Raw genomic sequence first — 17,761 nt, 5'->3', positions numbered from 1 at the left:
TCTATGAAGGTTTGCTTACCTTAGAAATGAAAATGATCGACACTGCTAGTGGGGGAGCTCTCGTCAACATGACACCAAACCAAGCGAAGGAATTAATTTCAAAGATGGCAACCAACTCTCAACAGTTTGGCGTATCGAGTGAACCTAGCCAACGGGTTCACGAAGTAAGTATTGTTTCACTTGAAGATAAAACCAATAAATTAACTAATTTTGTTAATTCCCTTGTTGCAGGAAAGAACGGATCAGCTAGAGTATGCAGGATTTGTACGATGCTAGACCACCCAACCGATTATTGCCCAACATTACAAGAAGAAAGGAGCGCACAAGTGAATGTCGTGGGTAATTTTTCGAGACCTATTGTAAAAATAAGAGTTTACGCTTAATTAAAATTTGAAGTAATATTGTACATCTAAAATTAATGTTTTACAATATTTTATTTAGATAAATTAATTAATAAATTATACATGGCCTAATGACCAAGGAGCTTGCATCCATGACACAAGTATACAGTGGAAGTGACCACAAGGTTTGCATTCTCACGTTAACATTTATCGTCATTAATTTGTATTTCACTGTTATGAACTGATGTCATTCACAACCAGGAGCAGAACTTGTGTGTCAAAGCGGCTTATCGACCTGTTCGAGAATTGATTCAGCAGGAGAGGTTGACAAATCTCGTGAGTCGTGAGTACTTCTTTCTGATGCATCATCGTTCTTTAGTCCCGTTTCCCATTGGTATCTTACATTATCTCTGATTTCAATAACATTATATGGGAAAAAAAGAAGAGAGAAGAAGCTGGTAAGAGCACTGAAGATGTTTCAGAGACAAAAAAGAAGAGAATCAGGAAAGAGTTGTTACTTTGAGGCCTTTAAACATGGAAGATATGAGACAAGCTAAGAATCAGGTAAGTTCTGGTCATAATATCTTTGTCGTCTAAAGGGATTCGAGGACCCTTTTGGCACAGTTGCATATTTGTGCAACTAGTCCATCAAACATGGTGTTTCGTCACTCTCACTCGAGTCCAAATTAAAGTAAAAAATCCTACTTCTAATAGTCATTGCACTGTGCTAAACCGTTACTAGTACTGCACACCTTCGGCTTTCTTCGGACTCTGACTTATCTCTTATCCATGGCCTATTTTTACCGATTTGAATACCGAACTCGATAGCTGAAAATAAATGAATTTTGAACCATAAGCTCATTCTTTGAATTCTACAATCTAGGTTACCGTCAGCTTTGCTTATGAAGGATCGGTAATGGAGGAGCCGAAGCAATGGAATGAACTATATGGAGAAGGAGGTTCAAGGCAGAAACAACAGTTCACTTACTTCCTCTAGATTTGTCAAAAGCAAAGGTTCTTTGTAGGAACAGTTCACTTACATCATGTTTTGAACAGGGTTATTCGAGAAAGGATTCCTTGGCATTATCTTGGGGTATTTTCCTCGTGTTTATGTGAAGTACGTAGTATGGGGAAATGCCTAGGGGTTTGAGTCCTACATGGATTGTTTGAGATTTCTGTAGTTTAGCATATAACAACAGCGTCTAATGTAGTGTTTTGTAGGACTATATCGTATAATCTTAATACAATACTTTCCGTATCATTCGAATCTATGTTTTGGGCACAATGGAAACGAGGATAAATTGGCTCGATGTTCTGCATACATACCTCCTTTACTTGAGCATCAAATAAACCCTAAACCCCAAGTTACAAATACAAGAATGAGTTGACGGCCGGATGCGGATGAAAGGATCTAGTACTACTTTCCAAATGATTCAATCACTGAAAGCACAATATTTAGAACACGCTAGCGAAGATACAATAGTATTTGCAGAGAGAAAAGCTGATAGGACAAGAAAATTTTGTGACCACTGCCATTCGATTTTATTATCAACTGAAAGGCTACAGTCCAGCTTTTATCTTCGCTTAAATCCCGATTCCATCGATGGAAACAGGCATGACTCTATTTTAACAAACAAGAACAAGAGAACAACTCGATCTCTGACTCTGAAACCTCGGTGCCTTCAGCTAACTGCCTGCAGCAGCCTACTCCTTTACCTGCAGCTCTCCGGATGTGATTTAGGCTCATCCTTCTTAGAAACAGCTTCTAACGTCTTGTAAAACTCTTCTGGAAGAGGACCGGGTCGGTGTAGTGGAACATGCTTCGGAACTGGAGCATCGTTTTCGATAACCTCGCATTCGTAATCGTCGGGAACACCCCAGGGATCCCACTCTGCAGCCCAACACAACAGAGAACAAACATTATGACTAAGAAGAATGCAAAATATCATAAATTTTCTTGCAATTTACAAAATTGGACCCAAGAGTACAGCTCAAAGAACATCAAACAACCTACGAATACAACGGCCTCAAAACATTTACCCGAAAAAGAGCAACGGATTACAATGCAAAGGGGCAAGCAAAGCAACCAGAAAAACAGCATCTCTTAAAGTCTCGAAACATTAGAGTAACAGTTACCAAGTAAAGGTTCATGTTTCAATACATAAAATTCTGAAGATTGAGGAAATTGGTGAACATGCAATTTGCAGCATAGATAAAAAAATGATTAATGTTAATATGTTAACCCTATGAAATAGAGGCATATTCTGCTCCCAAAGAATTCTCAGCTGTTAAAAGATTTAATGGACACAGATTTGATTAAAGAAAAACTGGAACAATCAGCAAGGCAAATAACACATCTAACACAAAGACTGGCATAACGATAAGATTGAGCTTCATTAGCCCCAAACTTTCCAACTTAACTAATACACGACAACGACATATACCATAGAAGAAGAAGAAATCAAATGAGAACGGGAAAAAAGAGAGATTAAATGGTCCTAACCGATCATTTTCCCGATAAGAATGAGCTCGTCACGCGCTTCCTCAATTAACTCCTTACCTGGCCACATCCGAGGCGCTTCTCAATTGTTTCCCAATCTTCTTCCTCCTGACAAACCTTGAGACGTTGGCGCGTGAAGCTTTCAACGGCCTTACGGTAGCCCTCGTCTTCGGTAACAGCCTGGATCTCCTTCAGGGTTTTCGTGTAGAAACCGATAAGAACTTCCCTGGCATTGGGGACCACGTCTAATCCGACGATCCCCGTCGTTTCCTTCACCTTCGCCAACAACGGCCTCCAGATCAATCGCGGGAACATTTTTAGTTGAGTTTTAAATGATGGTGAAATCGCGTTATAAATCTCAGCCGACTGCTCCTTGTGCACTTTGGGTGATTTTCGAAGTCTTGATTTGCACTTTGGGTCAAAACACGAACAGCCCAACACAGTGGAAGGTAACATCGGTAGCTCCGAGACCCAACAGCTCATGTGATTTAAATTATATTTAAATTATACTTTATAATGATTAATTAGGGTAAATTACACCGTTTCTCATTGAACTTTACTTTTTCTCCTATTTTTTTCATTGTACTTTCAATTTTTCTATTTTGCTCACTCAATTTTACAGATTGAATCATTTTGCTCACTCGGCCATTAACTCTCTAACTGTACCATGGTACAAGCATCAAAATGACATCGTTTTGAAAAACTCAAATATACACCAAAATGACATCGTTAACATCTTTCTTTTTTGTTCATTGAACTTTATAGATTGAATCATTTTGCTCATTCCTCTATTTTTCTCTCTACTCTGTCGTCGACCACCACGTCACAATTGATTCCGACCACCGTCTACCGTCGTTGATGATGGTCGTTTGGTCTCAAAATTCATGGGTCAGTTCGTCTCAACCCCTAAGTCCAAAACTGGTGGTTGTTTCACCGAAAAATGTCATAAAATCCATGAATCTCGATTCAAATGTTTCGGCTTCCTCAGTTTAATCTCCAATTCGTGGAATTTGGAGTAAGTTTCGATAAAATGAAGGTTGGATTCGGACTCAAGGTGTCGAGGCAAAGCGACCTATGAAATTTGAGACCGAACGACCACTACCTACGACGATTGACGGTGGCCATCTGTGGTATCTGACCCCACCTTATATTTTTTATTTTGTAGTTGGGTGAGCAAAATAGGAGAGCAAGAAAAGTTCAATGAGGACCAGTGTAATTTATTGTTTATATTTTCAATTATTTTTATATTAAATGGTAATAAAAAATGGCACGTCGTCACACCGTTAGAGAGTTAACGTCAAAGGAAGATTATTTAATCTGTAAAGTTCAGTGAGTAAAATAAAAAAAATAAAAAATTTAATAAATAAAATAGGAGATAGAGTAAAATTTAGTAAAGAACGGTGTAATCTACCCTAATATTTTAATTATAATGATTGTTTAAATAGTTAATTATAGTGATTCAAATGTATTATCGGTCATTATGAATGAATTTTTTTTGTTATCTTACATGTCAGGGTGAACAAATAGTTGACTAAATTGGATTAATCAATTAAACCAATTAATCATATATATAATATTAACAAATCATATAAAATAAGTTTGACTGATCTTGCGTTTTTTTATAAGAAAACATTTAACCATGGAACCGATCCAGCTAACAAATTGCCAAATTCCGGTCCGCTTGTGTGAATCCACAGGAAATAGAAGGATGTCTTTGCTTTTTGTCTCGTAATAAGGCGTCCCAACATGATTTCACGGTCTGAAATTATACTCCATAATCGATATTGACTTACCATATGAGAAGGAAAATCAAAATACTTTGAGCTGTTAATACATTAAACCCCTCGAAAATGGTGCAAATATAATTACACGTTTAATATCTAAACTATCAATTTTGATATGTTTTAGTGTTTTAGTTTTTTAAATTATACATAAAATTTAATTTTTATTTTATTTGAGTGCTCGTTCAAAATATAACATTAAATTTTGAAAAGAATTAAAAGTTTAAGTATTAAAACATATCAAAAATGATAATTTAGGTATTGAACACGTTAATTTTTTAACATTGTGGTACTAGAATAAAATAAATATTAAATATTAAATATGATTTAAAATTTTAAATATTATAACATACAAATGTTTAATTACTAAATGTATATTTTATGTATGATGTAATGGACACACGAAATTCAGGGTAAAATATGCTTTCTCTTCTTTATTGTTTAGGGTATTAGAAATGACTAAATTTTATTTAAATAATTATTTTATTTATTAAATTTTTAAAAAATATAAAATATTTTTTAAATTTATTATATTTTTTTTATTAAATTTCATCTAATTATTTTAAAATAATCATTAAATTATATCTAATTATTATAAAATATTTTTTAATAACTAAAACGGTCATAAGTTAATGCCTCTAATATGCTTTATCCTATTATTAATCTTGTCTGAGCATTAAAGATGATAATTTAAGTTCAGCTCCTTCGAGCAATCTTAGTTTCTATGTACCAAAGGAAAAAGGGGGGGGAACAACTTTACAAATAAAGGTTGAAATCAGCCTATCACTCACGACCAGCGGCGGCTCCGGCGCTTGAGGCAGAGTTACCGGTACCCGGAGAAGGAAATTGACCACGGAAGGCTGGCCAGTTGGGTCCTAATCCACTACCAATACTATTACTGCCACCGCCGGAACCGCCAATGAGTTCTCCCAACCCATTGAGAAGATATTCATTAACATGCACGTTGGGGATCAAAATAACATCGTTATCATCATCGTTCTCTACGTCGGGAAACGTTTGGAGAGCCATGGTGTTAACGGTTTCACCTTTTTTAACTCCATTATCACCTGCGTTATACACGTTGCCGGCGTTAGCGCCGTCTTCAGAAGCCGAAAGTGGTATCGTTGGAGAGATCAAAGAGGTGGAGGAAGCATTAGCGGCCTTTCGAATGGTCGATAACCTGTTTCTTCGAGAACTGCCGGCGAGCGAGTTCCGGTAAGAGGGCCAAGAGTGAGTGTGGTCGCCCGTATAGGTAACGATAAAGGTGTCGGGTTCGAAATTGCTACGCTCGACTTGTTTTCTCGCTGAGCACCCTTTTGAGCTGGTGCACCGGTAGTAGTGCCTAAATAAATAAAAAATAGTAATTAAAAACAACAAAAAATAGTAAAGAAGGAAGCCATTGAAGCGCACAGAAATTGATTCAACCTTGGATAGGGGGAACCTTTGATGGGCTTTTGTCCGTATTTTCGCCATGACCATTGATCTGAAGATAGATTCTCACCCGTTACACGGCAAACGATTCTCTTCTGATTCTTCCTGCAAAAAACCAGATAAAAATGGACGATTTTTATACTAGCAAAGAACTGCAGAGCTCCAATCTTTTGAACAAACCATCACCTCTTTCTTGTTCTTGGAACCTCGTGCTGTTGAGCTCGTTTCTTCAACTGCAGCGGCTGTGGTTGTCGCTGGTTTACAAATTGGCCGGAAGTGAAAACAGGAGCAGCTGGGCTCGTCCTAATGGTGGGTTGTTCTTGTTCTTCTTCTTGTTGTTGCTGCTGCTGCTGTTGTATCTGATGATGTTGGCCACTGGATCCTCCGTCAACAGGCCTCGAAAAGCTTGGATCTCTGCCTCGATAAGTGCCCATGGTGGTGGGGTTCCAAAAGGGTTCGTGAGATTCTTGTAAAGAACCACTTTTACTTGGAATAGGAAATGCAAACGGGTCATCTTCTTCCTCAAACGTCAATGAAACCAAACAAGCCAAAGGGTCCTCGTGGCAACCGTCGCTTCCTACGGCGGAGCTGGCCCTGTTGACGGTGGACGAACAACTCCTCACCACCGCGTAAAGATCCCAGTCAGCAGTAGCCATTTTTGGTATGCACAAAATCAACGTAGGCGGAAAGGAAAGAAGATAGAAAATGACGGCTTTCCCCCGGGTGTGAAAGAGAGGAAATTAACGTATAAAAAGGAAAGGGAGCATGAGACTAGGGTGTTCATTCGGTTAAAACGGTGGCTGATCGAATTGAATTATTTTTAATTGAATTAATCGAACTTTTTTTTTAATCGTTAACCGAATCGAACTTTTTTTCGAACATATTAACCGAACCGAATAAATTTCGGTTAATTCAGTTAATTTTCGAATTAACCGATTTTTTTTAAAATTTTCTAATTTATATAAAAATTAAATGTTTTTTAATTCAAAAAAAGTTTATAATTAATTTAAATAATATATAATTATAAAATAAAAATTTCAGATAAATTTTTTAATTAATAAATATTGATTTAGATTTAAAAGTTATTAGATCTTAAATTATTAATTGAATTTTAAATTGTTTGGGCTTAGCCCAAATGTTATATATAATATATATAATATTTTTTAATTAAAAAAAATTACAATTAATTTAAATAATATATAATTATAAAATAAAAAAATTATATACTTTTTTTAATTAATTAATATTGATTTAAATTTAAAAGTTATTGGATCTTAAATTATTAATTGGGTTTTAAATGGTTTGGGCTGAGCCCATATGTTATATATAATATATTTAATATTTAAAATTTAATTTCGGTTAATTCGATTAATTAACCGAATTCGAACTGAATTAACTGTTAATCGAATTTTAAAAATTTTCTTAACCGTTAACCGACCGAACTAATTCGGTAACCAAACTAATTCGGTTTGGTCGGTTAACCGAATTAGTTCGGTTATTTGAACACCCATGAGACGATTAGAAAGAGAAAGAAGAGAGAGGAAATGGTGTTGCACTTGACTAGGTAATTGCTTGTTATTTATACATGTAAGAAAAGAGAGAAAAGATACTCATCCGTTTTTAATCTTAAATTTATATTATCATTACATAATATAATTATAATATTATTTTAAGTAATTAAAATTAGATACTGTATAAATTAATATGATAATAATTTTTTCAACTCAATTTATTTTATTTATAAACATTAAATTTTAAATTTCCAACATTATTAAAGAGATTTAATATCTTATGTGATTATATAATTAGACCAATATATGATATATCTTTCACTTTGGCTTTTTCTTTGACTTTATGAAAATATCAACAGTGGGGCCGGGCCAATTTGGGCAGTGGAACTCGTGAGGACAATGCTTCCAAATTATCCTACACGCCCTACTTTTGTAGATTTGTGTACTCGAAATCTAATTGGATAATGAGTTTTCCACTACAAAAGATGGTTGGGTAAACTACTTATTTACTAATAAACTATTAGTTATGTTCCATTTTAATATTTAAATTTTTATTTTTTTTCAAAATCACATTTAATGTTTAGTTTTTATTTCATTGTAATACCCCTCCGTTAAAAACTTAACACTTTTAATAACTAAACTATCATTTTTGGTTCATTTTAGTACCTAAATTTCCAATTTTTCAAAATTTAACGTTGAATATTGGCCAAGGTACTAAACTGACACAAAAACTAAATCTCAGGTATAATTTGAAAAAAATAAAAGTTTAGATACTAAAATGAATCAAATTTGATAATTTGTTTAAGTACTAAATTCGTAGTTTACCCAAATGGTTTTGGGATGATAACGCGCTCCTCTTGGGCGTTGAATCCCCTCCCCTGCACACCACTTTGTTATATTTTGATGCTTGCATGCTTTGCATCTGTATTAGATTCACATAATCTCCATTAATGAAGATATTCCAATTAGTTTTAACTATTTATCTATTTTATAATGTTATTTTGGAAAACTTACATAATTATTAATTTTCACTGTTTCTAAGTAGGTTACGGGAGTGTTATAGAGTACTTATGATGATGATAAGTCCAAAAGGAAATTTAGAAGTCGACCAATATTTATGAACTTATAATAGAGCAGATTTTTGGAACTTTTTAAAGTATTATTAGATGTTTTAAAAGCAAGTTAATGTATGTGAATATTTTTCCACAACAAAAAATATTTGCTTTAAGTTTAGGGTAAGGTACGCATTTAGTATCTAACATATCAATTTTGATATGTTTTAGTACATAAATTTTAAATTTTTTCAAAATCACACTTAAAGTTTAGGCTTTGTTTCGTTCTAGTATCCCACCCTTAAAATCTTTAGTTTTTGTTTCATTTTAGTTCTTTCGTTCAAAAGTTACCATTATTTTTGAAAAAAAATGATAGTTATATACTAAAACTGATATTTTAGATACTAAACGCGTTAAGCTTTTAACAACGATGTACTAAAATCAATTGAAAACTAAACAATAGACCTGATTTTGAACAAATTAAAACATAGGTACTAAAACGAATCAAAACTACTAGTTTAGATATTAAATGTATAGTTTATCCTTAAGTTTAATTAAAACGGGGAAATACTAACTTTTTGACTGAATTCTCTTGGTTTGCCTCTCTTAGTTGCTTAGGCTGAGATTGACAAACGAAACCCCTATGAAAATATAGCTTTGTAGAGCTTTATCTTATCCAAATTTAGGTCATTCCCACTTTCACCAATTTCATTCCTTAAAATAAATTATCATTTATATACTTATGACAAAATCAATAATTGATTCAAGTGGTACGCAGTTTGATATCGTTTAAAAAAATTTTGAGTTCGAGTCTTTATGTAGACATAAAATTCTTGTTAAAATATTTACCTACTAAAATCAGATGTACAATCTAGATCGGTCCGGAAGAAAAAAATAATTCTACTTAAATTTAACAGGTAAAAGAGGAGGGGGTCACCCCGAAAGCAAGGAGAAGTTAAAAATGTTCACCACGTGTTTTCTTTCTTTCTTTCTTATGTCTATGATTATATGACTTTGTCACAAGTTGTAATTTGATGTCCTGGGGTTGAGCACTATGGTGTTTTCTTCTTCTTCGTTTCTCAAGTGGAAGTTTGAAAAGATAGTGCCATAAATTATATTCTGCAAGACACAATTAAATTTTAAATAATAATTGAATTAGATTTTATATTCGAATAAGACAAGCATAATTTTAATTATAATAATTATAAATATTTAGTTTAATAATTAATTAGTCATGATTAAATATGTTGAGTTTAATAAAGCTCGATTGATCAACTGAAAATATGTCAAGAGGAGGTGAATTGACTTTTTGAAGTTTAGAGAGTAAGGAGTATAAATATAGAAAAATTTACACAATGATTTATAATGGTTCAACTCCCTCAATGAAGTCTACATCCACTACCTAAGCTCCTCACTTAGGGTTTTCCAACAAATCTACTAATTTATTCTTTTTTTTTCTAGGATAAAGAGTAACATTTACAATTCACTAATTTTTCACTTGGCTAAACTAAAACCAAAACCTCTTTACATAGGATAAGAAATGTGAACAAGAAAAGCCTTACAAGGTATGAGTTTACAAAGTTTAAGCTCATTAAAACACTAATATTTACAAGAGAAAGAAAAACAAGATTGAAGAACTTTTCTATTGTGTTTGATTGCTTGGATAAGTGTTCTACTTCTTCAAGTGTCCATAACTTGTTTTTATATGCTGGAATGAGTTACTAGTTGTTTCTAGCCGTTTGGGAAGGTTTGGAGCCGTTGAAAGACTTTCCGCACACAAAGTTTCGAAACTTTGGGAAAGTTTCGAAACCCTTCGAAAGAGCCGTTTGAAAAATACGACCGTTAGACACAAAATATTGAAACTTTAATGAAAGCTTCTGAAACTCTTGAGATAGTTTCGAAACTCTTGTAGAAGTTTCGAAACTTCTGGTCAAAATACTAAATTTAAGGTTTTGATTGGACTTTGAATTATTTTGATGAAAACTTTGAATAAGATCAATTTAGTCCAAAAACATTTTGCCCTTATTTGTTATATCAAAATATTAGTTCTACAATCTCCCCTTTTTTATATAAAAAAGCCTTTGAAAAAAGAGTTTTTGGCAAAAGTTTCCCTTATCAAAACATTTAATGAAAAAGAGAAATATTTTAGCAAATACTAAAGCTCCACCTTTTTCATTCTTGATATTGATTTTTTCAAACATATAATTCTCCTATTTTTTGTTATATCAAAAATAATTCAAACTTTAGGTTCAAAAACAACAATGGAGAGTAAGTAGAGAATCTTAGCATTAAAATCATTTGAAAAATAAAAAGCTCACCCACAACAAATTCATTCCAAAAAAAAATTTAACTTTAAAAGCTTGACACTTAAAAAAAATTGAATTTCAACAAAGATGAAAAAACATGTTAGTAGCACATGAAATTCAATATATCCAAGTCTAATATACTTTATGCAATATCAATTGTTGTATTTAAGTACATGTGCATAAAGCTATCCAAAAATGTTATGCATTTGAAAAATTGATATCAATTGTTAGAGAGATATCATTTGCAATAAATCACATGCATAAACATTTAAATTAATGTCAAAAATTAAAATTTGTAAAAACAAAGCATTAAAACATATTTTCACCAAAATTCATTATGATGAACAAACATTTATGAAAAATCATTAAAATTTTAGAAAATGTTCATCACAACACTTTTTAACATATTTGAAAAATTGATATCAATTGTTAGAAAGATATCATTTGCAATAAATCACATGCATAAACATTTAAATTAAGGTCAAAAATTAAAATTTGTAAAAACAAAGCATTAAAACATATTTTGACCAAAATTCATTATGATGAACAAACATTTATGAAAAATCATTAAAACTTTAGAAAATGTTCATCACAACACTTTTTAACATACATGAGATAGAAAATCAACACAAAATCATTTAAGTTCAAAACTTATGCATGCATACAACAAATAGGAAACCGATTAATCAAAACAAAAACATTATGCATTTGAATAACTTCACTTTCATCACCTTTGCTCCCACACACCTACAAGAGACATTCAATTGGATTTTGGTATCCAAATTGCTTTGGATCCTTGGACGTTAGTTTCAATGCCCCTTGTTCCCTTTAGAACCCATACTTGTCTAATTTAAAACATTTTCTTTTCTTTAAAGAACAAGCATGTTCCATGTGATCATTATAATGACAATGTGAGCATTTTGTCATTATGAAATTAGATGAATTATTTAAAATGATTTCCTTTTCTTTTGTTAAGCATTCAAGCTTAACTTTTAAATCAAAACAATATTTTTCAAAATTTTCAATTTTTACTTTTGAAGCTCTAAACCATTTTTTAAAATTTCATTTTGTTTTTCAAAATTCAATTTTGCTTTCAAATAAAAATCGTTTTCAACTTTAAATTTTGAAATCATTTTCTTGTATTTGGAGTTCATGGTCTCAAACTCCAAAAATAATTCACCGTATGCATCTTGTAACTCATTAAAAGAATATAAATTAGATTCACTAGAGTTAGAAGATACCTTGGGCTCTTTAAGAGCCATTAAGCACACTAGCTTTGGTGCTTCTTTCTTGTCACCATGAAGTTCTTCGAGCTTATTCCAAATCTCATTGACATTTGAAAAAGAAGAAACACCTTCATAGACATCGAGACCAAATGTACAAAACAACATGTTCATGGCCTTGGCATTTTATTGGGAGTTCTTTCGTTCTTGGTCAATCCACTTCTTCGTTGGAGAAGAGTAGTCGTTCTCGATTATCTCTCATGGATCAAGATCATTGGATTGGATAAATAGCTTTATTAATTTGGACGATAGTTAGCTTCATTGAAGTATGGAAACTTGTCGATCGGTTGAGAGTCTTCCATGTAGAACGAGCCGAGGTGGAAGCCATCTTCTTGGTTGTGCCGAAAATGGATAGAGTTTCTTCAAGGATCGTCTCAAGGTTGTTAGACCATCTAATGAGTCAAGCTCTGATACCAATTGTTGGATTCGATGAAGCTCTATTGATCAACCGAAAATGTGCCAAGAGGAGGTTAATTGATTTTTTGAAGTTTAGGGGGTAAAGAGTATAAAGATAGGAAAATTTGTATAATAATTTATAGTGGGTCAACTCCCTCAATGAAATCTACATCCACTACCTAAGCTCCTCACTTAGGATTTTTCAACAAATCCACTAATCTGTTATTTCTTTTTCAAGAATCAAGAGTAACCTTTACAACTCTCTAGTTTTTCACTTGACTACACTAGAACCAAAACCCCTTTACAGAGGATAAGAAATGTTAACAAGAAAACCCTTACAACATAGGTGTTTACAAAGTTTAAGCTCTTTAAAACACTAATATTTACTAGAGAAAGAAAAATAAGATTGAAGAACTCTTCTATTGTGTTTGATTGCTTGGATAGGTGTTGTTTTACTTCTTCAAGTGTCTTCAACTTGTTTCCTTATGTTGGAATGAGTTACTAGCTGTTTGATAAGATTTAGAGCCGTTGGAAGACTTCTGCACACAAAGTTTCAAAACTTTGGGAAAGTTTTGAAACTCTTCAAAGGAGTCGTTTGAAAAATATGACCGTTGAACCCAAAATATTGAAACATTAATGAAAGTTTCGAAACTCTTGAGATAATTTCGAAACTTTTCGGGAAACTGTCTAGGAAAGTTTCGAAACTCTTGTAGAAGTTTCGAAACTTCTGGGCAAAATACTCATTTTAAGGTTTTGATTAAACTTTGAATTATTTTGATGAAAATTTTGAATAAATTCAATTTAGTCCAAAAAAAGTTGCTCTTATTTGTTATATCAAAATATTAGTTCTACAAAAAATTATAAAGATTAACAATAATTATAAGTATTTTATTTATTTAAATTAATAAATTTTAAATTTTTAAGGAACAATCTTAACCAATCACCCTTTGATTTATCCATAGTCACAATTTCTCGCGTTGTATCATAATTATCTAATGATATACTTTTAGACTCGGTCAATGACAAATTGTATATTAATATATGAAGTTGTGTTGGGCTAATATATATGAAATTATCTTGGGCTTTCTCATGAGATATACTCAAGCTCTTTTTAGTTTGGGTAAATAAATTTTGATATTTATGTGTAATATAATATTTATTTTTATTGTATAATTAGGTATAGTATATTTAAATAAATAATGGATTAAAAATTTAATAACCAGGTGTTAAAATTGTAGACTACTGTAAATTTTAAAAACATTAAGTACTTGATTGTATTATTAAATAAAATTGAGATACCAAATTATACTAGAAAAAGTTAAGTACCTAATTGCACAAAAAGTAGATAATAATTCTACATGCTATATTTTCATACTTAGTAAGTAAATTTGAAAAATATTAGGTAAAGTATACAAATGGTCCCAAAATTATAAGGTACTATTTTATTAAATTCCTTAATTATTAAAAGCCGCAAAATGTCCATCAATTATACAATATTATTTTGCTAAGTCTCCAAGCTATTAAAAGTTATAAAATGGTCATCTAACTATTCATATGTTTCGAACATATCCTTTTTGGTTAGAAAATTGACAGCCTTCTAAGATGGACGTTAGCTTGTTGACTGTGATATAATAAAAAATTAGTCCCCTAACTTTACGACGTTGTTTTGTTAAGTAAACAAGTTAGCTTCAAACTCAAACAGTCGTTAAATTTTTAACAAAAAATAACGAGTTTGGGAACTCAACAAAATAATATCATATAGTTAGGAGATTATCTTGCAACTTTTAATAGTTAAGGTACTCGATAAAGCAATATCCTATAGTTGGGGATCATTTGTATATTTTACCCGAATAAAATATTTTTCTAACTTTACCAAAGACGTGGCAGATTCTTATTCGCCAATTCTCATATCGGATGAAAACCAGGAAGTGTCCACTCTCCAATCCAAACCACGAGCCCTCTTGATATGATTATATGCAAACCTCAGCCGCCATTCTTCGAACGGTATTTTTTCGGTTCTTTGAAAGCTTACCCCCCAAAGGCAAAAACTTCCCCAATATCTTACATGGTTTCTTAAAACCCGAACCCGGTTGAGTTTTTTTACCTTGATCCGATTGGAATGGCGTTGCCCGGCCTAGGACCGTTTGGCACGGTATCATCTGCGGAGGATTCGAATCAGAAAATCCGAAAGCCCTACACTATAAGCAAGTCTAGAGAGAGCTGGACTGAACCTGAGCACGACAAGTTCCTCGAAGCTCTCCAACTGTAACAAACAATTTTCTCTCTACGCTACGAATTTGTTTTGCTTCCACTTCAAATTAGGGTTTTCTAAAAGGAAATTTATGACTTTTCTTTGGCTATTCAGTTGAAATTCGAAATTTAAAATTGCTTCCATTTCTAGATTGGTTTATGTTAAGTTTGTATATGTTCCCTCTTATGTTCTGTTACCTCTACACTTCTTATCTAACTGAAATAAACTATTTGAGTATTTGAAGATGCGAGAGATTTTAGATAGCAGCAGTGGACGCAATGTTATGGTCTCTATTTTGCTGTTTTGGCTCTCCTTGTCGATATTCATAGTCGATATGTAATGCAAGTCACTGTGTTACTGTTTAATGCATTGGCAATTGCAATGAGCACAGTCCGACTGAAAATGCATCCGCTGCATCAATAATGCAATATAAATTCCTAATTATGTAGCTGTTATATAGGTTCTTCTTGTTACATTCGGAACATGTTCAATCATGCTTTATGTGTGATTATATTTGCCAAAATGGTTTTCCTGGTCTCACTTGCATTTGTTATTTTCGTTCCCTGGGTTCTGTTCAGATTCGATCGTGACTGGAAAAAGATTGAAGCTTATGTTGGGTCGAAGACTGTTATTCAGGTAAAACTAAAATTTACTGTATTGACTATTTGGCTTTGTATCTTGCAAGGATAGAGGCAGGTGACTAGGGAGGCAGGAATTTTTTTTCTTCTTCTTATGAGTCATACTTTGTAATCTTTCCATTGCATTTTAGATTGCTTTCATATGTTTAAGAGGCTAGAAATCTGGATGCTGTAAAAACCAGTATTAGAGCTTTATTTTTTCTTTTAGCATTAGGTGCAGAAAGGAATGCTCACGAAAAACATTTGAAATAAAGTGCCATTTGGTTTTTATAGATTCGTAGCCATGCCCAGAAGTACTTTCTAAAGGTTCAAAAGAATGGAACAAGTGAACACCTACCTCCACCTCGACCTAAAAGGAAAGCCACCCATCCATATCCTCAAAAAGCCTCGAAAAATGGTGAGGATATTTGATCTCAAGCATCACCGTAAAATCACAGAGCAAAATCAAATTAATAACCCTGCCTCTGTGTGTCACATGTGGCAGCTCTTGGACACCCACAAGTATCCGAGCCTCTGCAGTCACCTACTACTTTACTTGATGCTGGATTTCTTCTCAGATCTGATCCCCCAACGATGCTTATTAACCCTGTTACTAGAGCTGCTGCATCTTCCCAAATAAACAACACACAAACCATCAGTTTCGCACAAGATAAAAAAGGTTTTTTTCCCTTCCAAATTCCAGTATTCTAACATTATACTCATTTTTTGGTAGGGTTGGCCCCTTTAAAAATTTAAGATTTGAATTGTTGTTGCATATTTTTATTTATAGGTATTGGGATGACCAATAACTCATGTAGTAGCGCTGAAAGTACCCGGAAGACGAGACAAATTCGGGAGATATCTGATCAGGGAAATCAAGGTCATGCACTGAGAGGTTTGTCAAAAAGTTAGCGTAATTTTATAATCTTATATGCTAGCTATATTATCCTCACACCCTTTAGACTAGCATTTTTCTTGGTGCAGTGTTGCCAGACTTTGCTCAAGTATACAGTTTTGTTGGTAGTGTCTTTGATCCAAACACTATCGATCATCTGCAGAAACTTAAGAAGATGGATCCAATAGATGTTGAAACAGTATGCTCTTTTTACAATGTCAATTTATACAATCTGACTTGATCTTGCTGCGTACGTGATTGCTAATACTTTTTGTTCTTCTATTTAGGTGCTTTTGTTGATGAGAAATCTCTCCATCAATCTGACAAGTCCTGATTTTGAGGATCATGTGAGTTTCTATTTTTTAGCTCTTTCTAACAACGGTTACTTCTTCCTTCACGATATGCATGATGAGACTCGATTAGTAAAAGTAGTAATGTTGGTCTATTAGTAGTTTGTCTTTCCTTCTAAATTCTAATAGGTGAAGAGGTTGAACGCCAAGAAAATTTATGTTGGTAGATATTGTTTGAATTGCAACGCTACAGCCTAAGATAAATGGGGTCTGATAATCCTTTGGGGTCGACAATTTGCAGCACCGTGCTTTCTTCCACGTAAACCACAATGAAATTTCTGTAGTCAGAATATAGAAATACAACAGTTTGACAAAATATGGTGATGATTCCTATCATTGATGGGTCTTGCATCATGCAAGTGGCTCTGTGCATGATTTGTTTTGAATCTTGGAAGTCGTTATGTGATATTAATAGGCTGGAAATTTAAGAGATGAAGAGATTTATGTTTTTAGTGCATCAACACACATATATGCCTGTTTAAATATTAATGATTTCTTGATGTCGGATGATTTCGTTTAGTAGCGCCATAGCTTGTCCCCGACTTTTATTTCTGACTTATCATTTGGTAAAATGTCTACCTCGTAAAACTTTCTAACTTTGATTATTTTCTTTGGTTAATCTATATATTTGTTCCTAAACCTATAAGATATTGCTTTGTGATACAGAGAAAATTGCTTTCTTCATATGAGATTGACGCTGAGACAAATGTCAACGGCGATGCTTGTAATGCCGTTGATGACGACCAATCTAAAAGAATTACTTAATATTGTGGGTGATAGGTTTTCTCTAATTTCAGCGGAGCATTACCTCTTTTATACTTGTATAATTAATAGACTCTACTTTCATGCCAGGAAAGGACTTATGGAATTGAGGGAAGTTTTGGACAGCCGGGTGTAGAACGAAAGGAGAAGAGTTGGAAAGAGAGTGTACAGTGCGTGATCTATCTTTGTTTTGAAGGGGGGAGGGGTATTTATGTTGTACAGTTCTGGGTCTCGTCTTTTTTATTCAAGTTTCGACTGCATAATCTTACTGTGATGTTATGCCTA

General features: G+C 33.2%; 2 protein-coding genes, 1 long non-coding RNA gene and 1 pseudogene across 3 annotated transcripts; 2 read left to right on the top strand and 2 right to left on the bottom strand.

The window, feature by feature from the left end:
• Positions 1-448: 448 nt before the first annotated feature.
• LOC120132592 lies at positions 449-1,553 on the top strand. The gene is made up of 4 exons (XR_005517014.1): positions 449-526; positions 609-684; positions 784-905; positions 1,225-1,553. It is a non-coding gene; the product is annotated as an uncharacterized LOC120132592 (long non-coding RNA).
• A 295-nt stretch (positions 1,554-1,848) lies between these two features.
• On the bottom strand, positions 1,849-3,197 carry LOC120132538 (annotated as a pseudogene).
• Positions 3,198-5,405: 2,208 nt separating this feature from the next.
• On the bottom strand, positions 5,406-6,759 carry LOC120132605 (probable WRKY transcription factor 27). The gene is made up of 3 exons (XM_039149342.1): positions 6,240-6,759; positions 6,048-6,158; positions 5,406-5,964 (listed from the first exon to the last, which is right to left on the bottom strand). The coding sequence occupies exons 1-3, from the start codon at positions 6,707-6,709 to the stop codon at positions 5,406-5,408; spliced, it is 1,140 nt and encodes a 379-aa protein (XP_039005273.1). The 5' UTR covers positions 6,710-6,759.
• A 7,841-nt stretch (positions 6,760-14,600) lies between these two features.
• LOC120132695 (protein REVEILLE 6-like) lies at positions 14,601-17,761 on the top strand. The gene is made up of 9 exons (XM_039149395.1): positions 14,601-14,866; positions 15,431-15,488; positions 15,764-15,887; positions 15,975-16,148; positions 16,260-16,364; positions 16,454-16,563; positions 16,652-16,711; positions 17,381-17,483; positions 17,567-17,761. The coding sequence occupies exons 1-8, from the start codon at positions 14,721-14,723 to the stop codon at positions 17,477-17,479; spliced, it is 876 nt and encodes a 291-aa protein (XP_039005326.1). The 5' UTR covers positions 14,601-14,720; the 3' UTR covers positions 17,480-17,483; positions 17,567-17,761.

Source organism: Hibiscus syriacus, unplaced genomic scaffold, assembly GCF_006381635.1.
Source record: "Hibiscus syriacus cultivar Baekdansim isolate YM2019G1 unplaced genomic scaffold, ASM638163v2 tig00110569_pilon, whole genome shotgun sequence".
In the NCBI taxonomy this organism is placed as follows: domain Eukaryota; kingdom Viridiplantae; phylum Streptophyta; class Magnoliopsida; order Malvales; family Malvaceae; genus Hibiscus; species Hibiscus syriacus.
This window is presented reverse-complemented; position numbering and strand designations above follow the sequence as displayed.

Bases quoted from the DNA above. Each gene is read 5' to 3' on its own strand.
- LOC120132605 (XM_039149342.1), bottom strand. From the start codon at position 6,709: ATGGCTACTGCTGACTGGGATCTTTACGCGGTGGTGAGGAGTTGTTCG. The intron at 6,159-6,239 runs GTGATGGTTTGT...GGTTTTTTGCAG, and splicing joins GTTCCAAGAACAAGAAAGAG to GAAGAATCAGAAGAGAATCG. The intron at 5,965-6,047 runs GTTGAATCAATT...TTATTTATTTAG, and splicing joins AAAGGTTCCCCCTATCCAAG to GCACTACTACCGGTGCACCA.
- LOC120132695 (XM_039149395.1), top strand. From the start codon at position 14,721: ATGGCGTTGCCCGGCCTAGGACCGTTTGGCACGGTATCATCTGCGGAG. The intron at 16,149-16,259 runs GTTTTTTTCCCT...TTTTATTTATAG, and splicing joins TTTCGCACAAGATAAAAAAG to GTATTGGGATGACCAATAAC. The intron at 16,712-17,380 runs GTGAGTTTCTAT...TTTGTGATACAG, and splicing joins GTCCTGATTTTGAGGATCAT to AGAAAATTGCTTTCTTCATA.